At 40.0% G+C, this 22,760-nt stretch overlaps 1 protein-coding gene across 1 annotated transcript in view; it reads left to right on the top strand.

Annotated features, from left to right (window-relative positions):
* Positions 1 to 22,760, top strand: part of LOC134866223 (opsin-3-like) — a 60,137-nt gene that overhangs the window by 21,484 nt on the left and 15,893 nt on the right. The window contains exon 3 of the mRNA XM_063886262.1: positions 8,337 to 8,348. Coding sequence (XP_063742332.1) covers positions 8,337 to 8,348 — 12 coding nt within the window. The remainder of the gene's footprint in view (positions 1 to 8,336; positions 8,349 to 22,760) is intronic.

Below are 22,760 nucleotides of genomic sequence, written 5' to 3' on the forward strand. Positions count from 1 at the left end.
GGAAAAGTACACATTTTATTTTATAAGCTATTATAAATATATGTTCATATTTGTATTTTTTGCCTGTACTGTGACATGTTTACACGCTTTAAAGTTAAAAAGGTCTTTATTTTTGTCATACTGCCTGTAACCAGAGCCCAGTCTGCTCTGATTGGTTAGCTGGTCGGCTCTGTTGTGATTCGTCTACTGCTCAAAGATGTCCCGCCCCTTAGCCCATCACATGCAATGTGTTTAACGCTATCCAATAGAAGCGTCAGTGTTACATACTGATGTCACTATGTTATGGAAGAAAACCAAGGAGTCCAATGGAGGCGTTTCAGGCAGGAGGGGTATGTGGTAGAGAAATTCCCTCTGGAGAGAACTTTGGGACTTTAGCCTTTGCAGACCATTTATATAAACCTATTGAAGAGACTACAGGGAAGGCAAAAAAACAACATAGGGCCCTCTAAACCAAAGCCTAAAACTTGATTATTTTTTCCGATTCAAAGATTTTAGTCGGAAAAGATTTCTAGAAGTTTTAGAAAATGATGAAGAATGTCAGAAATGAATGTTTCAGAAAGCCAAGAGTATGTTGTTTCATTGCTTGTTTGTTTAATGTCAAAACATTTAAAAAACAAGTACATTGACTTCACATTTCCAAGGCTGTAATCAGAAATGTACTTTTTTTTCCAGAAGAAGGACACAAACCGATGAGTTCATTATCAAAGAAGCTGGACATTAATCTAATAGTGCACAATTAAACACATCTTTACAACTCGACAATGATGCAGTGCGAAAATATCATAGGAAAACAGTTTTTCACTGAAAGGAACATCATACAAAGAGAAAGTGATTACCTTTTACTTTCACATAATACGATGTGTCACTTGATATCTCAGATGAAGTAATGATGATTACCAAATAATTTGATTATTTGGGAACCACTAATTCATTACTGTGTTTCCAGAGGACAGAAGGCCTAACTAAGTGTTTGAAGTGAAGATGACCCCTAGGTTTAATAAACTGGGATGGCATAGTTCATGAATCATCAGAGCCATTAGATTTCAAAGACCCAAAATATCACTTCAATTAGCATCAAAGTAATGGCAGAAAGCAGCATCCTGTGGATTACTGCTGCAACAGAGTGACATGGATAAACTATATCCATGAAATGTTTGCATAATTAAAAATTGGGACAAAAACACACACGTGAACACAAACACACACACACAGCAGTTTTTGGTTGGATAACCAGCGGCTCCCTCTCTTGTCTCAACATCTATACCCTTGGTCTGAATTCATTACATGACTCATGTCCCCCTGTGGATATCTAGCGATACTCTCAAGTGCTGCCATATTTCTCCGACGAGCTTAAGGCTATGTGACACAGAGGTAAGCGCTGGATGGAGGGAGGGAGATTGAGATATGAAGAGGAAGTGAAGGAGGCAGAGAGATAAAAGGAGGGGAGGAGGGGGAGGTGCAGCTAACAGCCTGCTGGGTTCCTAATTTGGTGCTGGCCCACATCAGATGCTCCGACCTTGCACTGGTCATGAGCTAATTTTATCGGCCACAAGCAGACTCGTTTCACGCCTCTGCCAATTTGGTAACTTTGTGACCTGGTGTCATATTTTGGACCAGAAAAAGTTTCTTATTCTCAATTCCTTATTAGTTATTACCTTAGAAAAATGGTATCTGTATTGCAGGTTATTAACAAAAGTGGGCAAGTATTTGGTATTGGAGGAAAGCCAGTGAGGGATGTCTTATAAAACTGATTATCTTTATATACATCTTTTAAACTGATGGCTGTTGTATGCTTCTGTTAATGTAACAGCATGGAAAGATTACACAGTTTATCCATGAGGGGAGACATAGGTAAATCATCCCAAGCCAACACCACAATGGAGTGGTGTAGTGATGTCGAATTTTGTGTAGTCCAACAAGGAAGTTAGGAAGTTTATGGTCCTCAACGTGTTTTGTTCAGCAGGCAATCTCCACATATAAACAGCACTTAGTGATTTTTGAAGCATAAATGCAATCGACAGAAATAAAAAGCTAATGTTAGGCTATAAACAAAGTACTTCACAGCTGAATGGCAGCGCATTACCACCGCCAAGCTAAAGGCGGACTTGTGTCTGCTTGATGACGGAAACTTCGGTCATTCACGATTTGGGTATTTACTGGTGCATTATGTTGTAGAACAGAACGTGAAAATCTTGTTAGCTTGTGTTAACCACAGACCTTATTTCAGGGCACATAATCCCAAACAAGTAAAAAAAACATTGGTTTTGAACCAAGGGAACCCTAAGTGGTAAGATGTTAACTCTTTCCACGTTTTAGGATTATTCCTGCACCAGTGAGATCTTGTAAATATCAACCTTGCAACATATGAGGATTTTAGTTTATCATGTTTTGATCTGAACCAACTAGCCCAGACTGTTTATCAAGTGAAAATTATTTAACAACTATGGCGATTAAAGGCCGTCGTATAGTGGGTGATGCCCAAGCCGAATGATGCTGTGTTCCTTTTTGGTCTCCTCCAATGTGAAGTTAGTGGCAGTTCTGCTGTAGCTGTTCTTGTCATGCCTAATAGTATGACACAATTACGTCTTATCCGACTATTGCGCTTATAAGGATACAAATTGAGACTTGTCAAAACTATAGGACCAGAAGTTTTCTTTAGTACCAAAACAAAGGTGTTGATCATGTCCAGATGTACTGAAGCTACAAATTACTGTCTGTGTTTATTTCTTTGTTCAGGAACCCTGAAGTCCCTCATCACAAAATCTGCATGACTTAAAAACTCCCCCCACACACACAAACATAACAAACAAAGAGGTATAAAGAAGGAGACTGCTGTGAAAACACTTCTTGGAAACCCTTGGAAGGAAAATTGCCATCACTTCTACTTGAGGCAGACCTGGCGGGGGAGTGGTGAGATGCTGCAGGGCACTTCTGTTGCGCGCTTAAAGCACAAATTAGTTATCCGTCAGAATGGCTCCACGATGAAGCACTTGTGCCCTGAATTTGCTTATCGTGTTACTGGGTTTTTAAGGTTTTGTCGTTTTTCTTCTTCTCTGTATTCTTTATTCTCTGAGCATTCATCTCAAACTATGGCTCCCTATTTTGACAAGACTTGTTCCCTATTCTTGCTTTTGCGTATTATTCTTTCTAACTTCACATCTATATTTCGATCTGTGTGCACACACAGTGAAATGGCCTATTTAATTTTCTGCAGTGACTGCTTTAATCCTTGCCTTTTCTAAGCTCTATTCCTCCCAGCTCTCCGTCTGCCCTTTTTTCGATATTCTTTCCATTTCACTGTGCCATCCTCATCCACCTTTTTTACCTTGTTGTCTCTGTTGTCATTGTCGCTTCCGTCCCACCTCTACCCTGCATGCCACTGTCTGGGTTTCCGCAATTGTTTTATAAGACTGACGTTAGCAGCATGTTCACAGTTTGTGAATACATGCTGAAATCCTCAGACCCAAGCTCTGTCTCTTGCTGCCACCTACTGTGAAATAGTTAGCCCTGAAGTTAGCTGAAACTGTGGCTCACTTGAGGTGGGCTGACCTTTAAGGCAGAACTGCTTTTTCTGAAGTTTAGCTCCTATTTTCTTCTCTTTCACAATAGGGGAGTGGTAGATTCATGTAAAACTGATTGTTCTACATACCCAATGGTATATCTTACATATAGGTTTATCTAGAAAAATATTTTCCAGGAATATTGAGCCATGATGGCTGCTAAATAATGTTAGTTGCTGCTGACAGTGAACACGCAGCTCTCCCGGGTCAGACCTATCACATTTAGGAATCTTATCTACCTCTGGAACAAGCTAGACTAGTTATAAATATGTTATTGTTTTTGTTAAGCCCTACTTAGTATATGAGGAAAGTATGAAAATGAACCAATTAAATGTTTCAAAAAGTCTATCTCTGCGAGTGTTGACATTGTTGCGATAGGGGGGTCAAAAAGAACCCCATCGGCAGTTCTAGGGTTATTGGAATGTTCGCAGGTCTAGTTTTCAATCCCGATCATCACTTTTAAAGCTACATTGCATTACATGCAGGAAATTGAACACATTGCATTACTGTAATGTAGACATACGGAATTATAGTGTATGTTTCTGTCTTGCTCAAGTAAACTTTGATGTAATGTTCACTGCCGGATTGCACTGCTGAACTTGAGATTGGTCGACACCTTTTTATCCCCTGCACCACAGTCGCCTAATATTTAGTATTGAGAAACGTTCAATTACTGCAGGTACAGAACATTAAATTTCAAGTAGTGACTTCTTCCATATTACCTTATCATCTGCAGACATATTGAGAACACACGCTGCCTGCATTTAAACCCAAGCTGTGAAACTCCAATAACCAGACACCACTGCTTTAATTGATAAGCTCACTGAGAAGCTAAATGTTGGTAAAAAGTGCAACCAACCTAAAAAATCCATTAGAAAACCTTAGATAGAAAGACTGAATCTAGTTGGGAGGAAGGTCTAATGTGGATTGCGCTGTAAAGATGTTATCATGCTCATAAGCAGTCAAGGGGTTTGATGCTTATGTCCCAGCATTCACTTTCATAGTTTCACCAATTGGCAAAAACTGTTATTGGTGGTTAGATTCAAAGTAACCCCCACATGGATACCATAATCACTTAGGGTATCCTGGCTTTGGATGTGAGTCTGCCTTTGGCAATTTTTATAGTGTTGAAAGTTTAAACATATAAGCACTTTGGCAAGTTACAGAATAGGTTGTAAAATGCTTCATATCGTAACTTAGATGAGCTGCATTTGTTGGTCACGATCGGGGCTCTGCGAATAGCCAAATGTTGTGTCCGATTAAATGTTGCGGCCGCAAGGTATTGTGGGACGGCATTTTCTTCTTTATTTTGGTAAAGGGTGAGCAGTGTTTCCTAAACTATAGGAGATTATGAAACGAGGTTTGATGCACCTTTCCTATCATCTACAGAATCCGTACTGTTCTTCTCATGGCTGCCACTTAGGTACTGGTCATTTCACTCCATCAACCTTCCAAAGCAAAATTATTAATACTACACAAATTTCAATCAGTACAAAGTTACTCCAGCTCTTACACTCAGTTCAGGTCGCTCCAGAAAAAAAAAAAAGCCTCCAGAGTCCGAGTCCATTTCTGTTTTAGGACGCACATGAAGCCTCCAGCAAGCCCTGACCGTTTTTAACCAGGGCCAGCCTAGAAGTGTATAATTATGTTGTGAACTCCTTTTTTCCTCAACAGCTATGCTGCTTTAATATCTTAATCACGGATATGTTTCATGCACATGAATAGTTAATACTAAACATAGGAAAGTCTTTTATCTAATTACACATCATGTTTGCCATGTATTTATTCAAATGCAGAACAACAGTGTTTCATTTGAGTAATTTACACTAAAAGTATGCGCTGCCTTATTGAAAATGAGCACTTAGAGCGGGGAATAAAATGAATGAGTTGAAAGACCCTTTTTGAAGCCTTGAGGAGGAGGTATTATTAGTTTAATTCATGATTAAGACGGGCCCTAAAACCATTTATTTTTACTCCCTTGTTAAAACAGATTATATTAAAAACAGCTAAGGTTTCCTATGGTTGCAATAATAATGTATTGTATGTAGAGGTAGACAGGGTGGGAGGTAAGTCATTCTTTATTTATTTTGTATCTCCCATCCCATGTGAATGTCATCGACCTTCAAGGTGGCTGCAAGATTCTCAATCATAGTGCTAACATTATGAGAAACTGTTCCCAAGGTATGAAAAGGTTATGTTTAATTCAACATGGTTTTCACCTGCGTTTTACACTGAGTGTACTTTAAATATCACTGATTCAGCTTGAGAGGTTATACTGTTAGCTCAATTGGTAACATGCCTACATGGTGAATGTTTAAAGACTTACTTTATCGACCCGGAGATCTCAAATGTTTATATTATTTTTTAACTGAAACAACATTTTTAATTTTTAACCAAGTTTCTTAATCCACATGCACAAGTGCGAGAAATCTTAAATAATTTATTAAAACTGTAAATTATTGATATTTGAGTTTCCATTGGCTGTCATCCAAATGACATGTAGTATACAGTAAATGTGCTTTTAGAGAAAACTGGGACAGATAGATATGAAAATATCAACCCCCAGTTGTTCACTTATAAACCTAGATGACAGCATTCTCACAACATAGATGGGTGTCAGAGAACCAATACAAAGTGTGGCTTGATCATAAATCGAAATAACTTGTTGGAAGACTTTTAGTTTGATTGTGTCCTACAGCACTGTGGAGTCTGCCATCAGCTATTCCTTTTCATGTGATGGACTTTTTATAAATCAGCATGCACTCCCTGGCCAATATGACTTGAAGCTCTTACAGGTCCAGATCAAAACAGTAAACAAGTTTGTCGAAACTGCTGAAGTCATCTGAAGCAATTCCAGCAACAAAACAAAAAAGAAAGTTTTCAGTGCAATCCAATTACAGATTCTACAGCGTCCGGTGACAGGAATGGGATTTAGTGGTTGTGTTGGCAAACTACAAATGTGACAGCCTTGCCAACCCATTAAAATGTATCAAATCATACCATGTGTACTTCAAAAGGAGGAAGCCCTAAATTTGGGACACAGCTTAAGGCTGTCTTATTATAGCTATGCCCCGAAATTACATGATGTGATCTGATTGAATGAAAACATAATATTTCATTTCCTTGTGTGGCTCCAGATTTGAACCAGGGCAGTCACACAGCTGTATTGTGGTACAGACACTGGCATGCAGAGCACGTTTACAGACAAGAAACAAAACTTTAATCCGTCCAACTTGAGTAATTAAGTCAATATGAAAACGGATGATCAAAACCCAGAGGCGAAAGTTATCAGATTAAATTAATAGACGCCAATAGCATTGGGATTCAGTGGAAATAGTGAAAAATAGCAGCAGCTGCATACAGCTGTATGGTGAGCAGAGTTGCTCTATAAGCTAACATCCTGGGCTCTACGTCTGTCCTGACCCAATACATAGTTTATTTATTGGGTCAGGACAGGAATTTGAATGTGTGACAGCCTCTCATCTGGCAATGCAAGCCTCTGCAGCCATCTGTCTGTAGCAGCAGCAGCATTCAACTGATCCAACTGGTAAAGCAGTGTTGAACAACGAGGATTTCAGTGAAATTATAGCAATCATTTTTTGCCGCGGTTTAAAGGACACAGGTTTATTGAGGATAGCCACCCGCTGTTAAGTGTGCGCCCTCCTGCTCCGCTCCGTCTGGATTTCTCCTGAAGACATAAATCTAACGCACCTCTTGAGGATTCTTTATTGGAAATGGAGCAACAGCCGCAGATATATTATCACTTTCATTGGGTTGCTCCTGACCTATTTTCATAGTTTCACTTGTTACCAGTCCTCATTATAACATGTTGAAAGCTTTTGTCAAAGTTGACTCCTGTTGGAGATTCATATCCCTAAGGTTAAAGTTAGATTGGTAGTTGGAATCTGAGTAGTTTGCTTTCTGCTTTCCTTGCTTCCTGTAGATTCATTTTCTTGCTCTGCTTGACGTTTAAGTCCTTTAGGGCAACGGGTTACCTTTTAAGTTTCACATCTGAATTCTGGGCAGGAGAACCAGCTCCACATGTGGCTGAAGAGAAACTCTAAAAACATTTCCTTCAGCCTCAGGGTGGGATTTTAGTGCGGTGACCGGGATCCTCAGGGCTTTCATTTGATTTCAGTTTGCTCCTGAAAACTTCATCGATATTGTTAAACTATATGTATTGTATATGTATTAGGAACCAAAATGTAATTTGTTAGCAATAGATAATGATTCCTCCTAAAGATGTTAATTGAATCTGCTTTGGTTACATTTGAGAAGAGAATTTTAACCCTTACCCTAAGAAGATATATATTAAACCTCCTTAGAATAACGTTTGTATTTTATTTTTTTTCTTCATCAACTTTGGCTTTCTTTTGGCTTTTATTGGGAAGGTTGTAACATCAGATCTAAAAAGATGCTGACTTACTGACTCACGTAGTGTTGCTGCTCTTCCTCCATTTATATTTGCATATAGAGAGTTATATGCAAAGTTGATCTAGATTGAACTTGGCAGCTAGGTTAGCCAAATCTGTTTCTCAGATATCTGGGGTCACAAAAAACCCTAAGGCTCTGACTAGACAGAGCATGTTTTGGTAGCCTGGGGCGGCTTTTTGTGATTGTTTTCAGTAACACTAAAGCGTTTTCACATTGCATTTGCTTGCTGAGCGCCTTGCGCTTTTACCACCCTAAACGCCTATTGTATTTTCATAGCGCCCTGAACGTCTCAAGTGGAAAAAGGTTTAACTTAGAACGGAGAACTGTCTCATGTCATTGCAGTTTGACAGGCAAGTCAGATGTGAATAACTGGTATCAAAAGAGAACTTCTAAGTCTGAAAGAAGTTAAAAGGGTGTTCAGAGGACAGGTCAGTTGTTCTTTGTGTAGCTCCTGCCTTGTGTCAGCATTTTGTAGAAACCCAAAGATAAAAGCACTTCTGTGTACTGATGAATATTTCATTTCACATTCACTGTCCCAGCCAGGTCACCTTTCCACCAATCACTGTATCTTCATTCCTTCAAGTAAAGTAATGTTATTAAAAGCAGCAGGGTTTGCCCGGACTCCTCTCTAAGCTTTCCGGTTCTTTCAGTTCAATAAGTAAAAGTTTCTTTCAGAAGCTTTTTGAGGACATCATAAGACAAAACTCTCAGTAACTCTTAACAATAAAGAGGGACATTGCTCTTACAAGGTACTGTATGAAAATGGCACCTTGTTGTGATTGTAAACATTAAAGGGGCACTTTTATGCTTTTGTGTTTACCTTCCCTGTACTGTTATATAGGTTTTTCTGCATGTAAACGGTTTGCCAAGGCTAAAATCCCAAAGTTCCCACACACCCCCATGCCTGAAATGCATTGTTTGGACTCCTTTGTTTATTTCTGTAACATAGTGATGCGCTCCAACACAAATTGTAAGGGATGACAGAGCGGTTGGGATGTGGCAGTGTCATTTTACAGTTGTGCAGATCATATTACATACTTTACAACAGGAACAATAACAACAACAACAACGCAAAAAGTCGGCTTTGTCATACAGCAACATAAAAACAAACACATAATAACCTCATTCTCTTCAGGTAAGAATACAACTTTTTTTTTTTTTAACTAAATGAGTAAAGCAAATAAATGTCATTAAAAAGAATGTGGGTCTTATTCCGGAATATATGGGAAGGTTGCGGTTAACCAATAAAAACACAGACGACCAGCTCACCAATCAGAGCAGACTGGGCTCTGGTTTCAGGCGGAGGGTGAAACAAGTTGCCGCATCACAGGCAGAATGAGAACAATAAAGAGCTTTTTGAACATTTAAGCATGTAAACATGTCAAAATTGAGGAACACAAATATATACACATATTTATACAAAGTTTATACAAATATAAACCTGAAAATAAGCAGAATAGGGCCCCTTTAAAATGGTTTCACTTTAACAAAGCATCTACATTTTTGATGATTGATCCTAACAAAGAGGTATAGAAGCAGGGTTTGGTATAGCACAACTAAGGAGTGCATAGGGTTGTGTTTGCAGTAGGGAGAGCCATAAGTTAAAATACACCATTGGAACACTGACAATTCTTTAGGTACCGTAAAGCTAGACACAATGTTCATTTTCACATCTGTAGGATTGCAGCTTGGCTAATTACTTTTCCTTCCACTAAATCATATAAATATTCATGTGGATAATGAATTTGCAGTCGGAATGCTAAGCTGGAGGCACACCAGGACAATCAATAATATTCATTCTGAATGTGTTAAAACAATACTTTAGGGATACTTCCAGGTGTGTAATTGTGTGTGTGCTGGTGTTTTAGACAGATCCAGGACACACTGAATGATGATCGGTTGGCCCCCTGCTGCTAACTAATGAAACACAAGAACATAACAAACTGTTTTCTGCACATCTATTTGTGTATGGCCGTTTGTTTATGAATGGGTAATGGTGTATTATTTTACTGCAGGTACAAGGAAGTCTGACTTACATACAAGTACAAATGATGGGATATCTGCACTTTGAATTGTATCTTCTCTTGCTCAGGAGAGATCTTTTTCATGTCTCAAACTTTATTATTTCACCAGGCTGTTACAAAGCACACTACTGAATTTAATCATGGTTGTTGTAGGTGACAAGACCTTTACTACTAATGAGGAGATCCAGATATCTTTGCCAGTGTTGCCAAATATTAGGTGTCTGATTATTTTGGTATCTCGTGATTCAATTTTGATTCATGGGGTCACAATTTGATTCAAAAATAAATTCTCAAGTCTGTGCATAGAGGGACTAGGGTTTTGTCCGAACTGGGTAACAGGGGCACTGCGCCCTGTTACTTTAGACACGTGCCCTCATACCAAAATGCTGATTTCCCCGGTAAAACTTTGTAGTGATGCCAGCAAAAAATATTTCTGTTCGTCAAAAACGTGAAAATATGAAAATCATTTCAAATTAGACCGTCAGACGGAATAGACTTATACTGTTTCTTTTACTGTCCTTTTATCTGTAGAGGAAGTAAAGAAACCGTAACTCAGGATTTAATTGTTGTTTGGGGTGCGATATATGACTCAGCAGCTTTAAGACGTGAAAGAATTATTCTTTTTCGTTTCGCTCTGATGCATTTTTGTCCCGGAAAGTGGGCATTGCCGTAATTTGGGCCGGAAGTGACGTTAGCGCCCTTGTACTTTATTTAAAAGAAAAAAAGTTATTCAAGTTTATTGAAGTTACTCAGTTTGCAAAAAATTGGTGTGGGAAACCATTGCATGAAATCATAACAAGATTAATACGACCTTTATTGATCCCTGAAATTCAGAAATTCCACTCTTATTTTTTACACTCACGTGCCTTTTCTTTGTACAAATACACACATATAATCGTGCACACAGACATTTATGTTGTACTGATACATTACACAGAGTTATACTGTATGCACACATTGGGTTTGCATTGAGAGGATCCAGAGCGGAGAGGAAGCCAGTCTAGCCGGCGCCAGGGAGCAGTTGGGGGTTCGGTGGCCTAGAAGGTGAACTGGCTCCTCACCAGTACCAGTCCTCACTCCGTATTTATTTTGGTCTGATCGGGACAAGAACCGGTGACCCAAAGTTTAAGAATCTCGATTCTTATATGAATGGATTTTTTTCCCCCAAACCACAATGCTGTGCACCAAAAGTAATTAATGAGCCATGCTTAATCCCCAGAAAGTCCCTGCATATTTAGGTTCAATCCTAGTATAAGTGCACTTTTGCTGCTTCAGTTTTGCTTTAATTACACTAGAAACACTGTTAATTGGAGCTAAGAGGCGTGACTATTGAAATAGACTCACTGGAACTTACTGAGTTCATTACCTCTGTTTGCAAAGTGCTGCAAAACTTCTCTGTATTGTGTGTCTTTGGCAGTTTGTGTCTGAATGCAGAGGCAACATACTATAAAGTGTGCCTCTGCAGAGTCAGAAAAAGTTTGAACTTTTCACAGATGCGTTCACTGTTGAGCAAGGTCTGGTTTATTCAAGTGTGAGTGAGTCAGTGTCGCAGGATTTAGAGCCTCTCTTTGTGTTCGTCTCTATGTCTGTGAGTATGATTTACCCAGCCTAACTCAAATCAAATCAGGAATGGAATTGGAATCAAACACTCTTTCAACAAAGGCTTTCAGTCTTCAATTTAGTTTAGTGGAGTGACATTTTCCAACTTGTCAGATTTCCAACTTATATTAAGTTAACATTCTTCTCGGGTTCTTCATGAATCTAATGATTCATACTAAGTATGTCAGGAGCTAGAGGTGAGGCACTTATATGTCACTAAGTGTGTTTGCCGAAAGCAGACATGAGTAGAAGCTGTGATGGACTGGTCTTGACACCTTGCTGTCAGCCAGAGGATAGAATTTATTTTGTTCATTGTATTCGGTGAACTCTAGAGACGTCTGGCATTGGATGAGAACATTGGTCTCTTTTTTTATGTCCCCTTGCTGAATCTCAAGTCCCTTTGAAGCTCCAGCAGTCAGGACAAGAGTCAGGATCTTCCCACATTAGAAAAAGCAATCTTAAAAAAGAAAACCTCTTTAGGTCTTAAGTTCAACAAGTGTGTTCCATATCTCCTCTACTGTGCACCGCTCTCCCTCAGGTCCTTCAAGTGTTATTATTCCTGATGAAAATGAATGTCTCGACACTCTATCTCAGCTTACACAAACACACGTGCACCAGCTCTGTACTCGCAATCACTTCGTCCACTCTTGAATTCCCCAAGCAGCCCGACATAGCCTCACCCTCAATTTAATTTCTGATTCCCTCCCTTACAAGTTGTTTGTCTGCCGAAAGCAGCTGCTGATGCTTATTCCCCCGGCGCCTGAAACTGTTGGCTCTACCTCGTTTAAAAACATTTTTAAAAAGAAGTTACAATCGTGCTCCTTTACGCGCGACCCTGCAGACACCTCCGAGGGGGGTTGAGATGGAGCAGGTGGAGGGGAGGAACCCAGGGGATAGAGAGAGGTTGGGAGGTGGAGGAGTGTTTGTGAAGCAACTCAGCGGAGCGTTGAGGATTCTTGCTGAGAGGGGCCCTTTGATGGGCGGCAGTGTTTGGCAGGCCACGGGAGGCCCGATGTGTACGAGACTAATGCAGCAGACACAAATCCTGTGATCAATCAAGTTTAGCAGCTCTGGCAGAACACCCGGGTAGACTCAGGGGCTGGAATGCTGAGACGAAACTAAAATGCTGCGTCTGGGCTTTTTACCTTTTGGCCGATTTGATTGAGTGTGTGTACTGTCTGAGGATTTTGTCTGGGTGCCCAGGTGCGAGTTTAAAATGCAAATGACAGACCTATTTGTATATGGGATTATTTTGATACAAACAAATCCTACATTTGCATGCCAAGTATGTTTCTGTATGAGTGTGTATGCCCCAAATCCTTGTCAGCATTAGATCGGAGTTGTTTACTGCTGATTGGCTTCAAGAACCATTCCCAGCAGCCCCTTCGAGGAAGACTTTCAGAGGATGCTACTCGTACAATCGCTGACATGTTTAATGTGACTCTCAGCATTAGTTGAACGCCTCATCTCGGTGACTGCGCTTTCCCTCCCCTGGCAGAGTAAGGGAGGCGAGAGATAATAGATGGATGAAAAGTGCGATCACGTTAGTTGGGATGTAGCTTTCTGAAGCATTCATGTTGTGTTGCCAGGATCCATTTTAGCTTTGATGTTGTGGTGCAGTTTCAGCCGTCACAGCTCGGCAGACCCTCCAAACGGATGCAAAACAAATTTCCTTTTTTTAAACTTGTGATCTTTTCTGAAATTAGTGCGACGCATGGAACAAAATCAGCCACTGTTATTCAAATCCCTGTACTGTAGCTCTTGTGAAGCACTGGCTTTCAGTCAGAATCCAGAAGAAGAAGTTGTTTTGATACCGGCACACGACATGCTCGTCTATAATAAATGAACAGATAAATAAAACTGAGTCATTCAGAACCACAGCTTTTATGAAATCAACAGCTGTGCAAGTTTAGAAGTCTTCTACACAGTATATAGACTATATAGAGACGGATCATACATCTCCTTTTCTGTTCCTTTCCACATAACTTTGGTCACATTCAACAGAGGCAAGTTGTTAGCTCTTATCTTTTTAAAGTCAGATTCAGCTTACGTGGCTTAGATACTCTGGAAGAAAAAATGTTTCCTTGTTGAGTATTTGTAGAGATATTATATTTCCTCTGTCCTACAATTTTTACTTACTAATAGCACCATCGGTTGAACTCTTAAAACCTATGGCCAGAACTAGGATGAAAGGAAAGAAGCAGGGGGGGATAAACTTGAGTCTTTTTTTTATGTCCTTCACTGTATGCCTTTTTTTCTATTGTTGAAGACTTTCAATCTCATTCCTCATCCCCATCCAATTTCTCTCTCTATGCTTTCACTTCTCAAACTATTATTTCCACCATATCTTTCTCCACTCCCCCCTTCATCTGCCGCTGTCTTTTCTCACCCCCATGTCTGGCTCCCACCGACTGCTTTCCATCACATTGCCGCCACCAACATTCTTACAGTCCAATAGATGGTGTCTGGTGCTGCTGTGTGTGTGGGGTGGGGGGTCGGGGGGGTCGGGGGGGGGGGGGGGTCAGGCAGCAGCTGGGGAGATTGCAGGAGGCACCGACTGCTTCCAAACTCTCACAGGGCGAAGGTGATTTGCAGCAGCTGGTCTGGCAAACGCCCGCTAAATCCTAGTAATCCAGTTAGCCCGTCCAAAGTGTCCAAATCAACCGACCATGTAGATTGATTAAGAACACTTTGAGTATGCCAAGATGGTTGTGTGTGTGTGTGTGTGTGTGTGTGTGTGTGTCTCTGTGTGTGTGTGTGTGTGTCTCTGTGTGTGTGTGTGTGTCTCTGTGTGTGTGTGTGTGTGTGTGTGTGTGTGTGTGTGTGTGTGTGTGTGTGTGTGTGTGTGTGTGTGTGTGTGTGTGTGTGTGTGTCTGTGTGTGTGTGTGTCTGTGTGTGTGTGTGTGTGTGTGTATCTTTATGTAACTACTCACCATCTAAGAAGCAGTTTTGTGTTGAATGTCGTCATTTCCTTTGCTTCAATCTTCAAATGACCAGAAAGAAGAGACAGAGTTGGGAATAGCCAGACGACCTTTTGGGAAAGTGAGAGACACGGAGAGGAAAGACATCTGGACTTTGATACGTGAAACTGAAAAAGACCCTAACCGTAACCTTCCCAGACAGACAAGCTCCTGTGCTTCTTTTTATACAATTGTGCGTTTGGAGTGGACGCACAAACCGCAGATCTCTCAGAAAAAGGCACTTGGTGGAGCTCTTTTTATTCAAGGCAGTCTTTCCACATTTGAAACAATAGATAAAAGATGCTATGCAGACTGAAGCCCAAATTAATGCTTGTGGTTAATACATGATGACTCTAGAGTTATTTTCTGAGCAGTTTGTGAAAGGGTAACAGTCAAGAGGTATGTGCTGATTTATTTCCACCCTGCTTGAGCACTGCTGTCAGCGTGTCTCCACCTGCACACCAGCTTTGTGTTGGGAACATGCTGGAGGTGACTTATCCTCCACAGTAGGGACTTCACACATGCCTGGCTCCTCCAAAATAAACCAAAGCTCTCAACTTTAGCTAAGAAAGTTCTAACCATTCCCCTTTCAACCAAGGTTATTAAATTAGAACGAGGTAAACGCATAACATAATACCAATGCAATCTCAAGATTCCTCTCAGAAGAGTATTTCACTAAAAGAAAACAAAATCTGTTTAGCCGCTTGCAGCTCCATCACTGATATTAAACTGATGAGATATGATGACACCGATAGGAAAAGCAGCTCATCCCACTGGTGTGTCATAAAGCTTCGGCGAGGACAATCACAGTAAAAACCATGTCTTCTGAGCCCAGACTGCGCTTTTTCCTTAAGTATCTTTCCTGACTAGAATATATAGTATTTTCATTGTTTTTAGTCTGAAAATGAATGTTTGCTTGTATATGGGTGGTTCACGTGACGCCTCGTCTTTGTGTTCACGGTGACAAATATATATATAATAACTGGTGATCTTTTATCAAAATCTCTATTTAACATCTTGATCTTCAATAACCAATCCATCTGTAATTCATTAGCTTTATACTTCCACTATTTAAATATCTTGTTTGAAACATGAACATTGTCCACTGGTGTGACTGTCCGGGGTAACATTGCCAATCGTCAAACTACTGTAATTAAACAAAATAATACAATCAAATACTTGAACTAGCTTTTATACACATAATAGCAATGTTTACTTTATGAAACTATAGGTTTTAAGTATTCAGGTACTAAACCCAAATGCTTATGGCGTAATACATTTTGTCCACAAAACTGATGTCCATCTAGTGTGACACCATTTTATGAATATAGAACTGGCATTAATTTGGGGACCCATCGTTTAGAGGGGGGCTTTATTTATCCAGGAAGTACAGAAGGCATCAATGGTGAGTTTTGGCTCAGATATTTAACATAATATTGTTATTTTTGTGCACTGTCAGAAATGGGACCAATAACGGGTTAGGGTTAGGGTGAGTAACATTTCAGAAAAAAATACAATTCAACTTTTGCTTTCAGGCCACATCAACTACCCATATGAGTGCAACTTAAATTGTTAACTTTGCTAAAATGCGTTGTTGAAGTGATAGACGAAGCACCAAGCTAAAGGAAGTCGAAATGGGTGTCATTTCAGAAACATAATAGAGTTTAAGTGTCCAAACAGTGTAGTAGAGAAGCAAATTAAGAGCAAATTAAATGTCAATCTAAACTTAAGATCTGAGTATGTTGAAGGGAAAGCAGAGCTATTCGTACGTTTCAAGTTGAAGCACAACAGGTTAAATAGCTGAAAGAGTCAGTTAGGGTGGAAATAAATAAATGGGTCACAATTTAAGGGTTGAAGTGTAGGTCATGAATTGTGTTGAAGGTGAAATCTTCAGAAGAAATTAATGCTAGTTGGTTTGTGGATTGGAAAAAAAAATGATCAGCTGAAGTATAATCACTTAAAGGATTTTTGAAAGTGTTGTGGCACAAAGGATGTGAATACGTTTTTGATCAATATTTGACTTGGCAGCAGAGTAACTTGCAGTGAAAGAATAGGACATCTAAGTAGTAAAACGTATCAAATGGGTGGAAGCCGGTAAAGCTGGACCAACGTTTTTAATGATGCAGGCACTTTTGGCGCCTCGATGGATTATCCAAACAAAGGTTACATGTGTGAAACCACCCTCCCACCACAGATCAGATATAGCGTATCCCTGGTCAGACAAATAAAGGTTGTGCCGTTTATTTTTAACCAAGGTCCAGTTCGTTTCAAGTGCTAGTCCTGATTTTAAGATTAAGTACAGAAGCTCTTGCAGACCAGGATCAGGTTATAATGGGAAGAAGCTGTTTTTGAGGTAGTAAATGAGCAGTTTGGAGTTTTACAGAGACGTCTTCACGTGTAATTGTAATCAGGTTTGCAATGTGATTTTTGAAAGCATCAATGTGTCTTAATTCGGATTTAAGAACATACCAAGGACAGTATAGTGTTTTGGTATCTGAAAAGATGTCGCTCACATACAGAAGGTGATGATGAGATGTGTCATGTATATTTCTTTAGTCTGCTCACATCCTTTTAACGTGGAAATTTGGAAAGAAAAGTTACAAGATCCATTGAGTATAATTGTCAAGAACATGAACTCTTGTCCTTGGTTCAGACTTTGAAAAGTCTGTATAAAAGCATTGAACAGGAAACCATTTCAGGGTCAGGAAGTAAGCATTTGTATTTGTTGTTAAGGACTTGTTTTTCATTCTATGTTGTGTTCACTGGATTACGTCTAGAGGGGACAACATGCGTGAGCTTAAGAGTCAATATTTTTTAATGATAATATTCCTTCCTGAGACACTATCTCTGGAGAGAACTTTGGGATTTCAGCCTTTGCAGACCATTTACAGGTACAACAACCTATAAAACACCCTACATGAAAGCGAACCCCCCCAAAAAAAAACATATAAGGGTCTCTTTAATCATAAAAATGTAAGATTTAGAGACAGCGGAATGAAGTAAAAAAAATTTAAACATTCAAAGCAATTTGTTTGCCTTTTTCAATGTTCATCAATGTGTCATTCAAAACATGTTAAAGAATAAACCAAACAATGGGTTTTTTATTGATGCATTCTCTTTGAAAACGATCAATACTAAAAAATGGATAAGCTGGATGTTAGGACTCTGCTGTCCCTTCTCCCCACCCACTACACATATCCATCACTGTGGACACATCATCCAAGACTCTTCCAGCTCCTGTCTGAAGCCTGCTGGAGCCCTGACATGATTTTAGATGAGGACATCATATAAAACCCTCAATGCAGCCGTAACCTGAGAATGGAAGTAACTTTGTGCTTTCCTTACCCAGGACTCTTTGCTCAAACTTGAATAATCTCCCACCTTGAACACTGCAACACCAACAGTAGTCAGTTCTTTTTTTCAGACAAATCTTAAATTATTCCCTGATTCTTTCATGTCCTTTAACTATTCCCCTATTGAACAAGGATATTAATAATGGAGCTGCTTCCAGTCAGATCTAAATTCGACCAGTACCAGTTTGATTCCCCTCAATGAATTGTCATCCCTTCTTTTGGCTTATCTGCTGTCTTCCCACCATCCCTCTGTTTGACTTCTCTCTCCATTCGGCAAAAAAGATAAAAAATGTTAACAGAATGGGTGCTGACTTGTACCATTGACTCATTGTGAAACAGGTGAATTGCCTACAATAAAGCCTACAATAAAGCAAAGGGTAATTTTTCATGTTTCTCAGGAGGTGCGGCACACAGATTACCCGTCTCCTGCGCTTCACACAACATTATTTATCCTCTTACATGTGACATGCTGTGATTAAAATAGATGGCTTTGACTACAGATAGGACATTTCTACAGCAGTTGCCAGTGCAACAGCAGCTTGAGTTCTCCCACAGAGACCGTCACATATTGAAAGCATGCTCTTAATGTCAACATCAGTGTCATCTGGAACAGGAAAAGTCTGTGTAGCAGAAAACACGACCACAGAAACACACAATCACTGTTGTATCTGTCCCTTTCAGACAGGCACACTAACTCAGCGTTAAATGGCAGCAGTGTACGGTACAGAAAAGGATTCAGAAGGCTATGCATATCTGGTGTTTTTCCTTTGCTGTAGTGTGTTGTATTGGTTTTTGTGAATGTAAATGGTTGTAGCTAAAACCCCAAAGTTCCCTCCAGAGGGAGTTTCTCTCCCACAAACTCCCCCCATGTCTGAAACTCATTCAAAAGACTCTTTTGTTTTCTTTCTTGACATAGCGACATCAATATGTAACTCTCAAGCTTTTATTGGCTAGCGATAAATGACGTTATACGTGGTATGCTATAAGGAGCAGGACATCTCTAATTGGTTGACCAATCACTACAGAGCCGGCCAGCTTCCAATCAGAGTGGGCTCTGGTTTCAGACAGAGGGTGAAAAGAGTTGCTGCAGCACAGGCAGTATGAGAAAATAAAGACCTTGAACATTAAACATTAAAGCATGGAGACAAGTCACAGTGAAGGTAAAAATATGAAAATTAGCATGTCCTCTTTAAATTTCAACAGGTTCGTTCTCTCTCAAAAGGCAAGCTGATGTACAATCATTGAAATAAATGTTTTGCTGCTGTTAGCTAGTGAATTAGCAGTTATAAGGTTCCAGTTATGTGACGTATATAAACTACAGTCTTTCTTGCAATGGTCACACCAGGTGCAAAACTTGGAGCTCAGCCCCATTCTTGTACTCGTGGTCTCCTCTCTGAGTGAATGAACTCAAAACAGCACGTGTAGGTATGTAGAGCCTGAAAGGATGTTTTTCTGCTTTACACTAGAAACGTTATACAACCAAAGCATAGTATGATTTTGAAGTATGTAGATTCTATTATCCTAATTGTACATCATGTTACTCTTCTTTGCATTGCTGACCGCAGGCAGACAGCATGGTGATGTTTTCAACACAATGGCATTTTCATTATACACTGCAGTTTAAACTGGCCTACAGATTCCTGTTCTGCTGGCTGAGTGGCCTTTCCATACGTCAAAACATTCTTTGGGTTTAGATTGATTAGGTTCTGTGTGTTTTATAATAAAAAGTGTCCAAGAACAGCCACAATGCATCAGCGATAATCCCACAAGAATAGGCCTAATTTTGAGTGTGTCAATTGGTGAAAGTGAAATTGCTTGTCACATAAGCCTGCTGGGCATAAGTGCAAGACAAACAGCTTGAAAACTGCTGCAATGCACACATTCAAAGTTCATTTAGCGATCAATCATTCTATCATCACAATTTGATCCATCAGGTCCAATAATAATGATTAATTTTTCCGTCAATCATGTGGGCCAGCAGGGAACACTAGCGGAAATTGGCTTACATACTGTCGGCCTTTCTCTCACAATACAATTTTGACACAGTAAGCATTAATAAATTAAGACTGTCAATGGTTGAATTCCATTTTACTTTTTATACTTTTCATGCCAGGTACTGTTATTTTTCATTTCATTTTCTTTATTTAGCACTTTCAATGTGAATCATTTAGCTAAATCCTCTGTGGGTTTAAAATAACTAATCAGTCACCGTCTGCCCACCAACCGCCAATATATTTGCCCGTCATCTAGTCCGACACATTCCTTTAAAGTGCGTTGTGGTGCTACGACAAGGAGACTGTACATTGTGCACTTCTTCTGAGCAAGTTAGATAATGTTGTGTGCAGCCACAAGTTCCCTCTTGTGGCTGCACACTTGAAAACAAAAAGGGAAGATAGTTTAAGATCGATGGGCTCTTGTTTTCTTACAATTCACTCATAGGGAGATAAGTGAATTACCTACAATAAAACCTACAATAACCTACGATAAAGCAAAGTGTAATTTTTCGTGTTTCTCAAGAAGCATGACACACAGTATACCCTTCTCCCTAGCTGCAAACACCATTATTCATCCTCTTACATGTGACATGCTGTGATATGAATAGATGGCTTTGACTACAGATAGGGCCTTTCTCCTGCAGATATCAGTGTGACAGTGCAAGGTCGCTGCTTCACTTCTCCCACAGAGACAAATGCATATTGAAAGCATGCTCTTAATGTCAGCTTTAGTGACATCTGGAAGAGAAAAGATTAGTTGTAGCAGAAAACTGGACCACAAAACACACAATCACTGTTGAATCTTTCCCTTTCAGACAGGCACACTGTATTGTACAGTACAATATCCATCTTAAACTATGTTAATGTGGCTGTGTGAAGAACTCCCTTAGTTGTTAAGTAGAAGTGGTTGAAGAACAGTGAACTTGTTGTAGCACCACAATGCACTTAGGGATTGTGTCGGACTGGATGTTTAAAAATATATTGGTGGTTTCTGGGTGACAGTGGTTGGTTGGACATTTACATAGGATAAGTGTGGATCATACCTTTTTCTTAGTGGGGACAAATTGAAATGTATAGTATGTGAGACAGATACAAGACAAGCAAACTGCAAATATGGACAAAGGGTAGATGCAAACAAAAACACACACACCCACACTGATGTATGTACAGTATGTACAGTGGGGCAAAAAAGTATTTAGTCAGCCACCAATTGTGCAAGTTCTCCCATTTAAAAAGATGAGAGAGGCCTGTAATTTTTATCATAGGTATACCTCAACTATGAGAGACAAAATGAGAAAAGAAAATCCAGGAAATCACATTGTAGGATTTTTAATGAATTAATTGGTAAATTCCTCGGTAAAATAAGTATTTGGTCACCTACAAACAAGCAAGATTTCTGGCTCTCACAGACCTGTAACTTCTTCTTTAAGAGGCTCCTCTGTCCTCCACTCGTTACCTGTATTAATGGCACCTTTTTGAACTCGTTATCAGTATAAAAGACACCTGTCCACAACCTCAAACAGTCATACTCCAAACTCCACTATGGCCAAGACCAAAGAGCTGTCAAAGGAGACCAGAGACAAAATTGTAGACCTGCACCAGGCTGGGAAAACTGAATCTGCAATAGGTAAGCAGCTTGGTGTGAAGAAATCAACTGTGGGAGCAATTATTAGAAAATGGAAGACATACAAGACCACTGCTAATCTCCCTCGATCTGGGGCTCCACGCAAGATCTCACCCCGTGGGGTCAAAATGATCACAAGAACGGTGAGCAAAAATGCCAGAACCACACGGGGGGACCTAGTGAATGACCTGCAGAGAGCTGGGACCAAAGTAACAGAGGCTACCATCAGTAACACACTACGCCGCCAGGGACTTAAATCCTGCAGTTCCAGACGTGTCCCCCTGCTTAAGCCAGTACATGTCCAGGCCCGTCTGAAGTTTGCTAGAGGGCATTTGGATGATCCAGAAGAGGATTGGGAGAATGTCATATGGTCAGATGAAACCAAAATAGAACTTTTTGGTAAAAACTCAACTCGTCGTGTTTGGAGGAGAAAGAATGCAGAGTTGCATCCAAAGAACACCATACCTACTGTGAAGCATGGGGGTGGACACATCATGCTTTGGGGCTGTTTTTCTGCAAAGGGACCAGGACGACTGATCCGTGTAAAGGAAAGAATGAATGGGGCCATGTATCGTGAGATTTTGAGTGAAAACCTCCTTCCATCAGCAAGGGCACTGAAGATGAAGCGTGGCTGGGTCTTTCAGCATGACAATGATCCCAAACACACCGCCAGGGCAACGAAGGAGTGGCTTCGTAAGAAGCATTTCAAGGTCCTGGAGTGGCCTAGCCAGTCTCCAGATCTCAACCCCATAGAAAATCTTTGGAGGGAGTTGAAAGTCCGTGTTGACCAGCGACAGCCCCAAAACATCACTGCTTTAGAGGAGATCTGCATGGAGGAATGGGCCAAAATACCAGCAACAGTGTGAAAACCTTGTGAAGACTTACAGAAAACGTTTGACCTCTGTCATTGCCAACAAAGGGTATATAACAAAGTATTGAGATGAACTTTTGTTATTGACCAAATACTTATTTTCCACAATAATTTGAAAATAAATTCATTAAAAATCCTACAATGTGATTTCCTGGATTTTCTTTTCTCATTCTGTCTCTCATAGTTGAAGTGTACCTATGATGAAAATTACAGGCCTCTCTCATCTTTTTAAATGGGAGAACTTGCACAATTGGTGGCTGACTAAATACTTTTTTGCCCCACTGTATGTACCCACAATCTGAAAAACTATTTTATTTCATTTTAGTTTCAAGACTCCTTTT

This window comes from Eleginops maclovinus, chromosome 6 (assembly GCF_036324505.1).
Source record: "Eleginops maclovinus isolate JMC-PN-2008 ecotype Puerto Natales chromosome 6, JC_Emac_rtc_rv5, whole genome shotgun sequence".
Classification (NCBI taxonomy): Eukaryota; Metazoa; Chordata; class Actinopteri; order Perciformes; family Eleginopidae; genus Eleginops; species Eleginops maclovinus.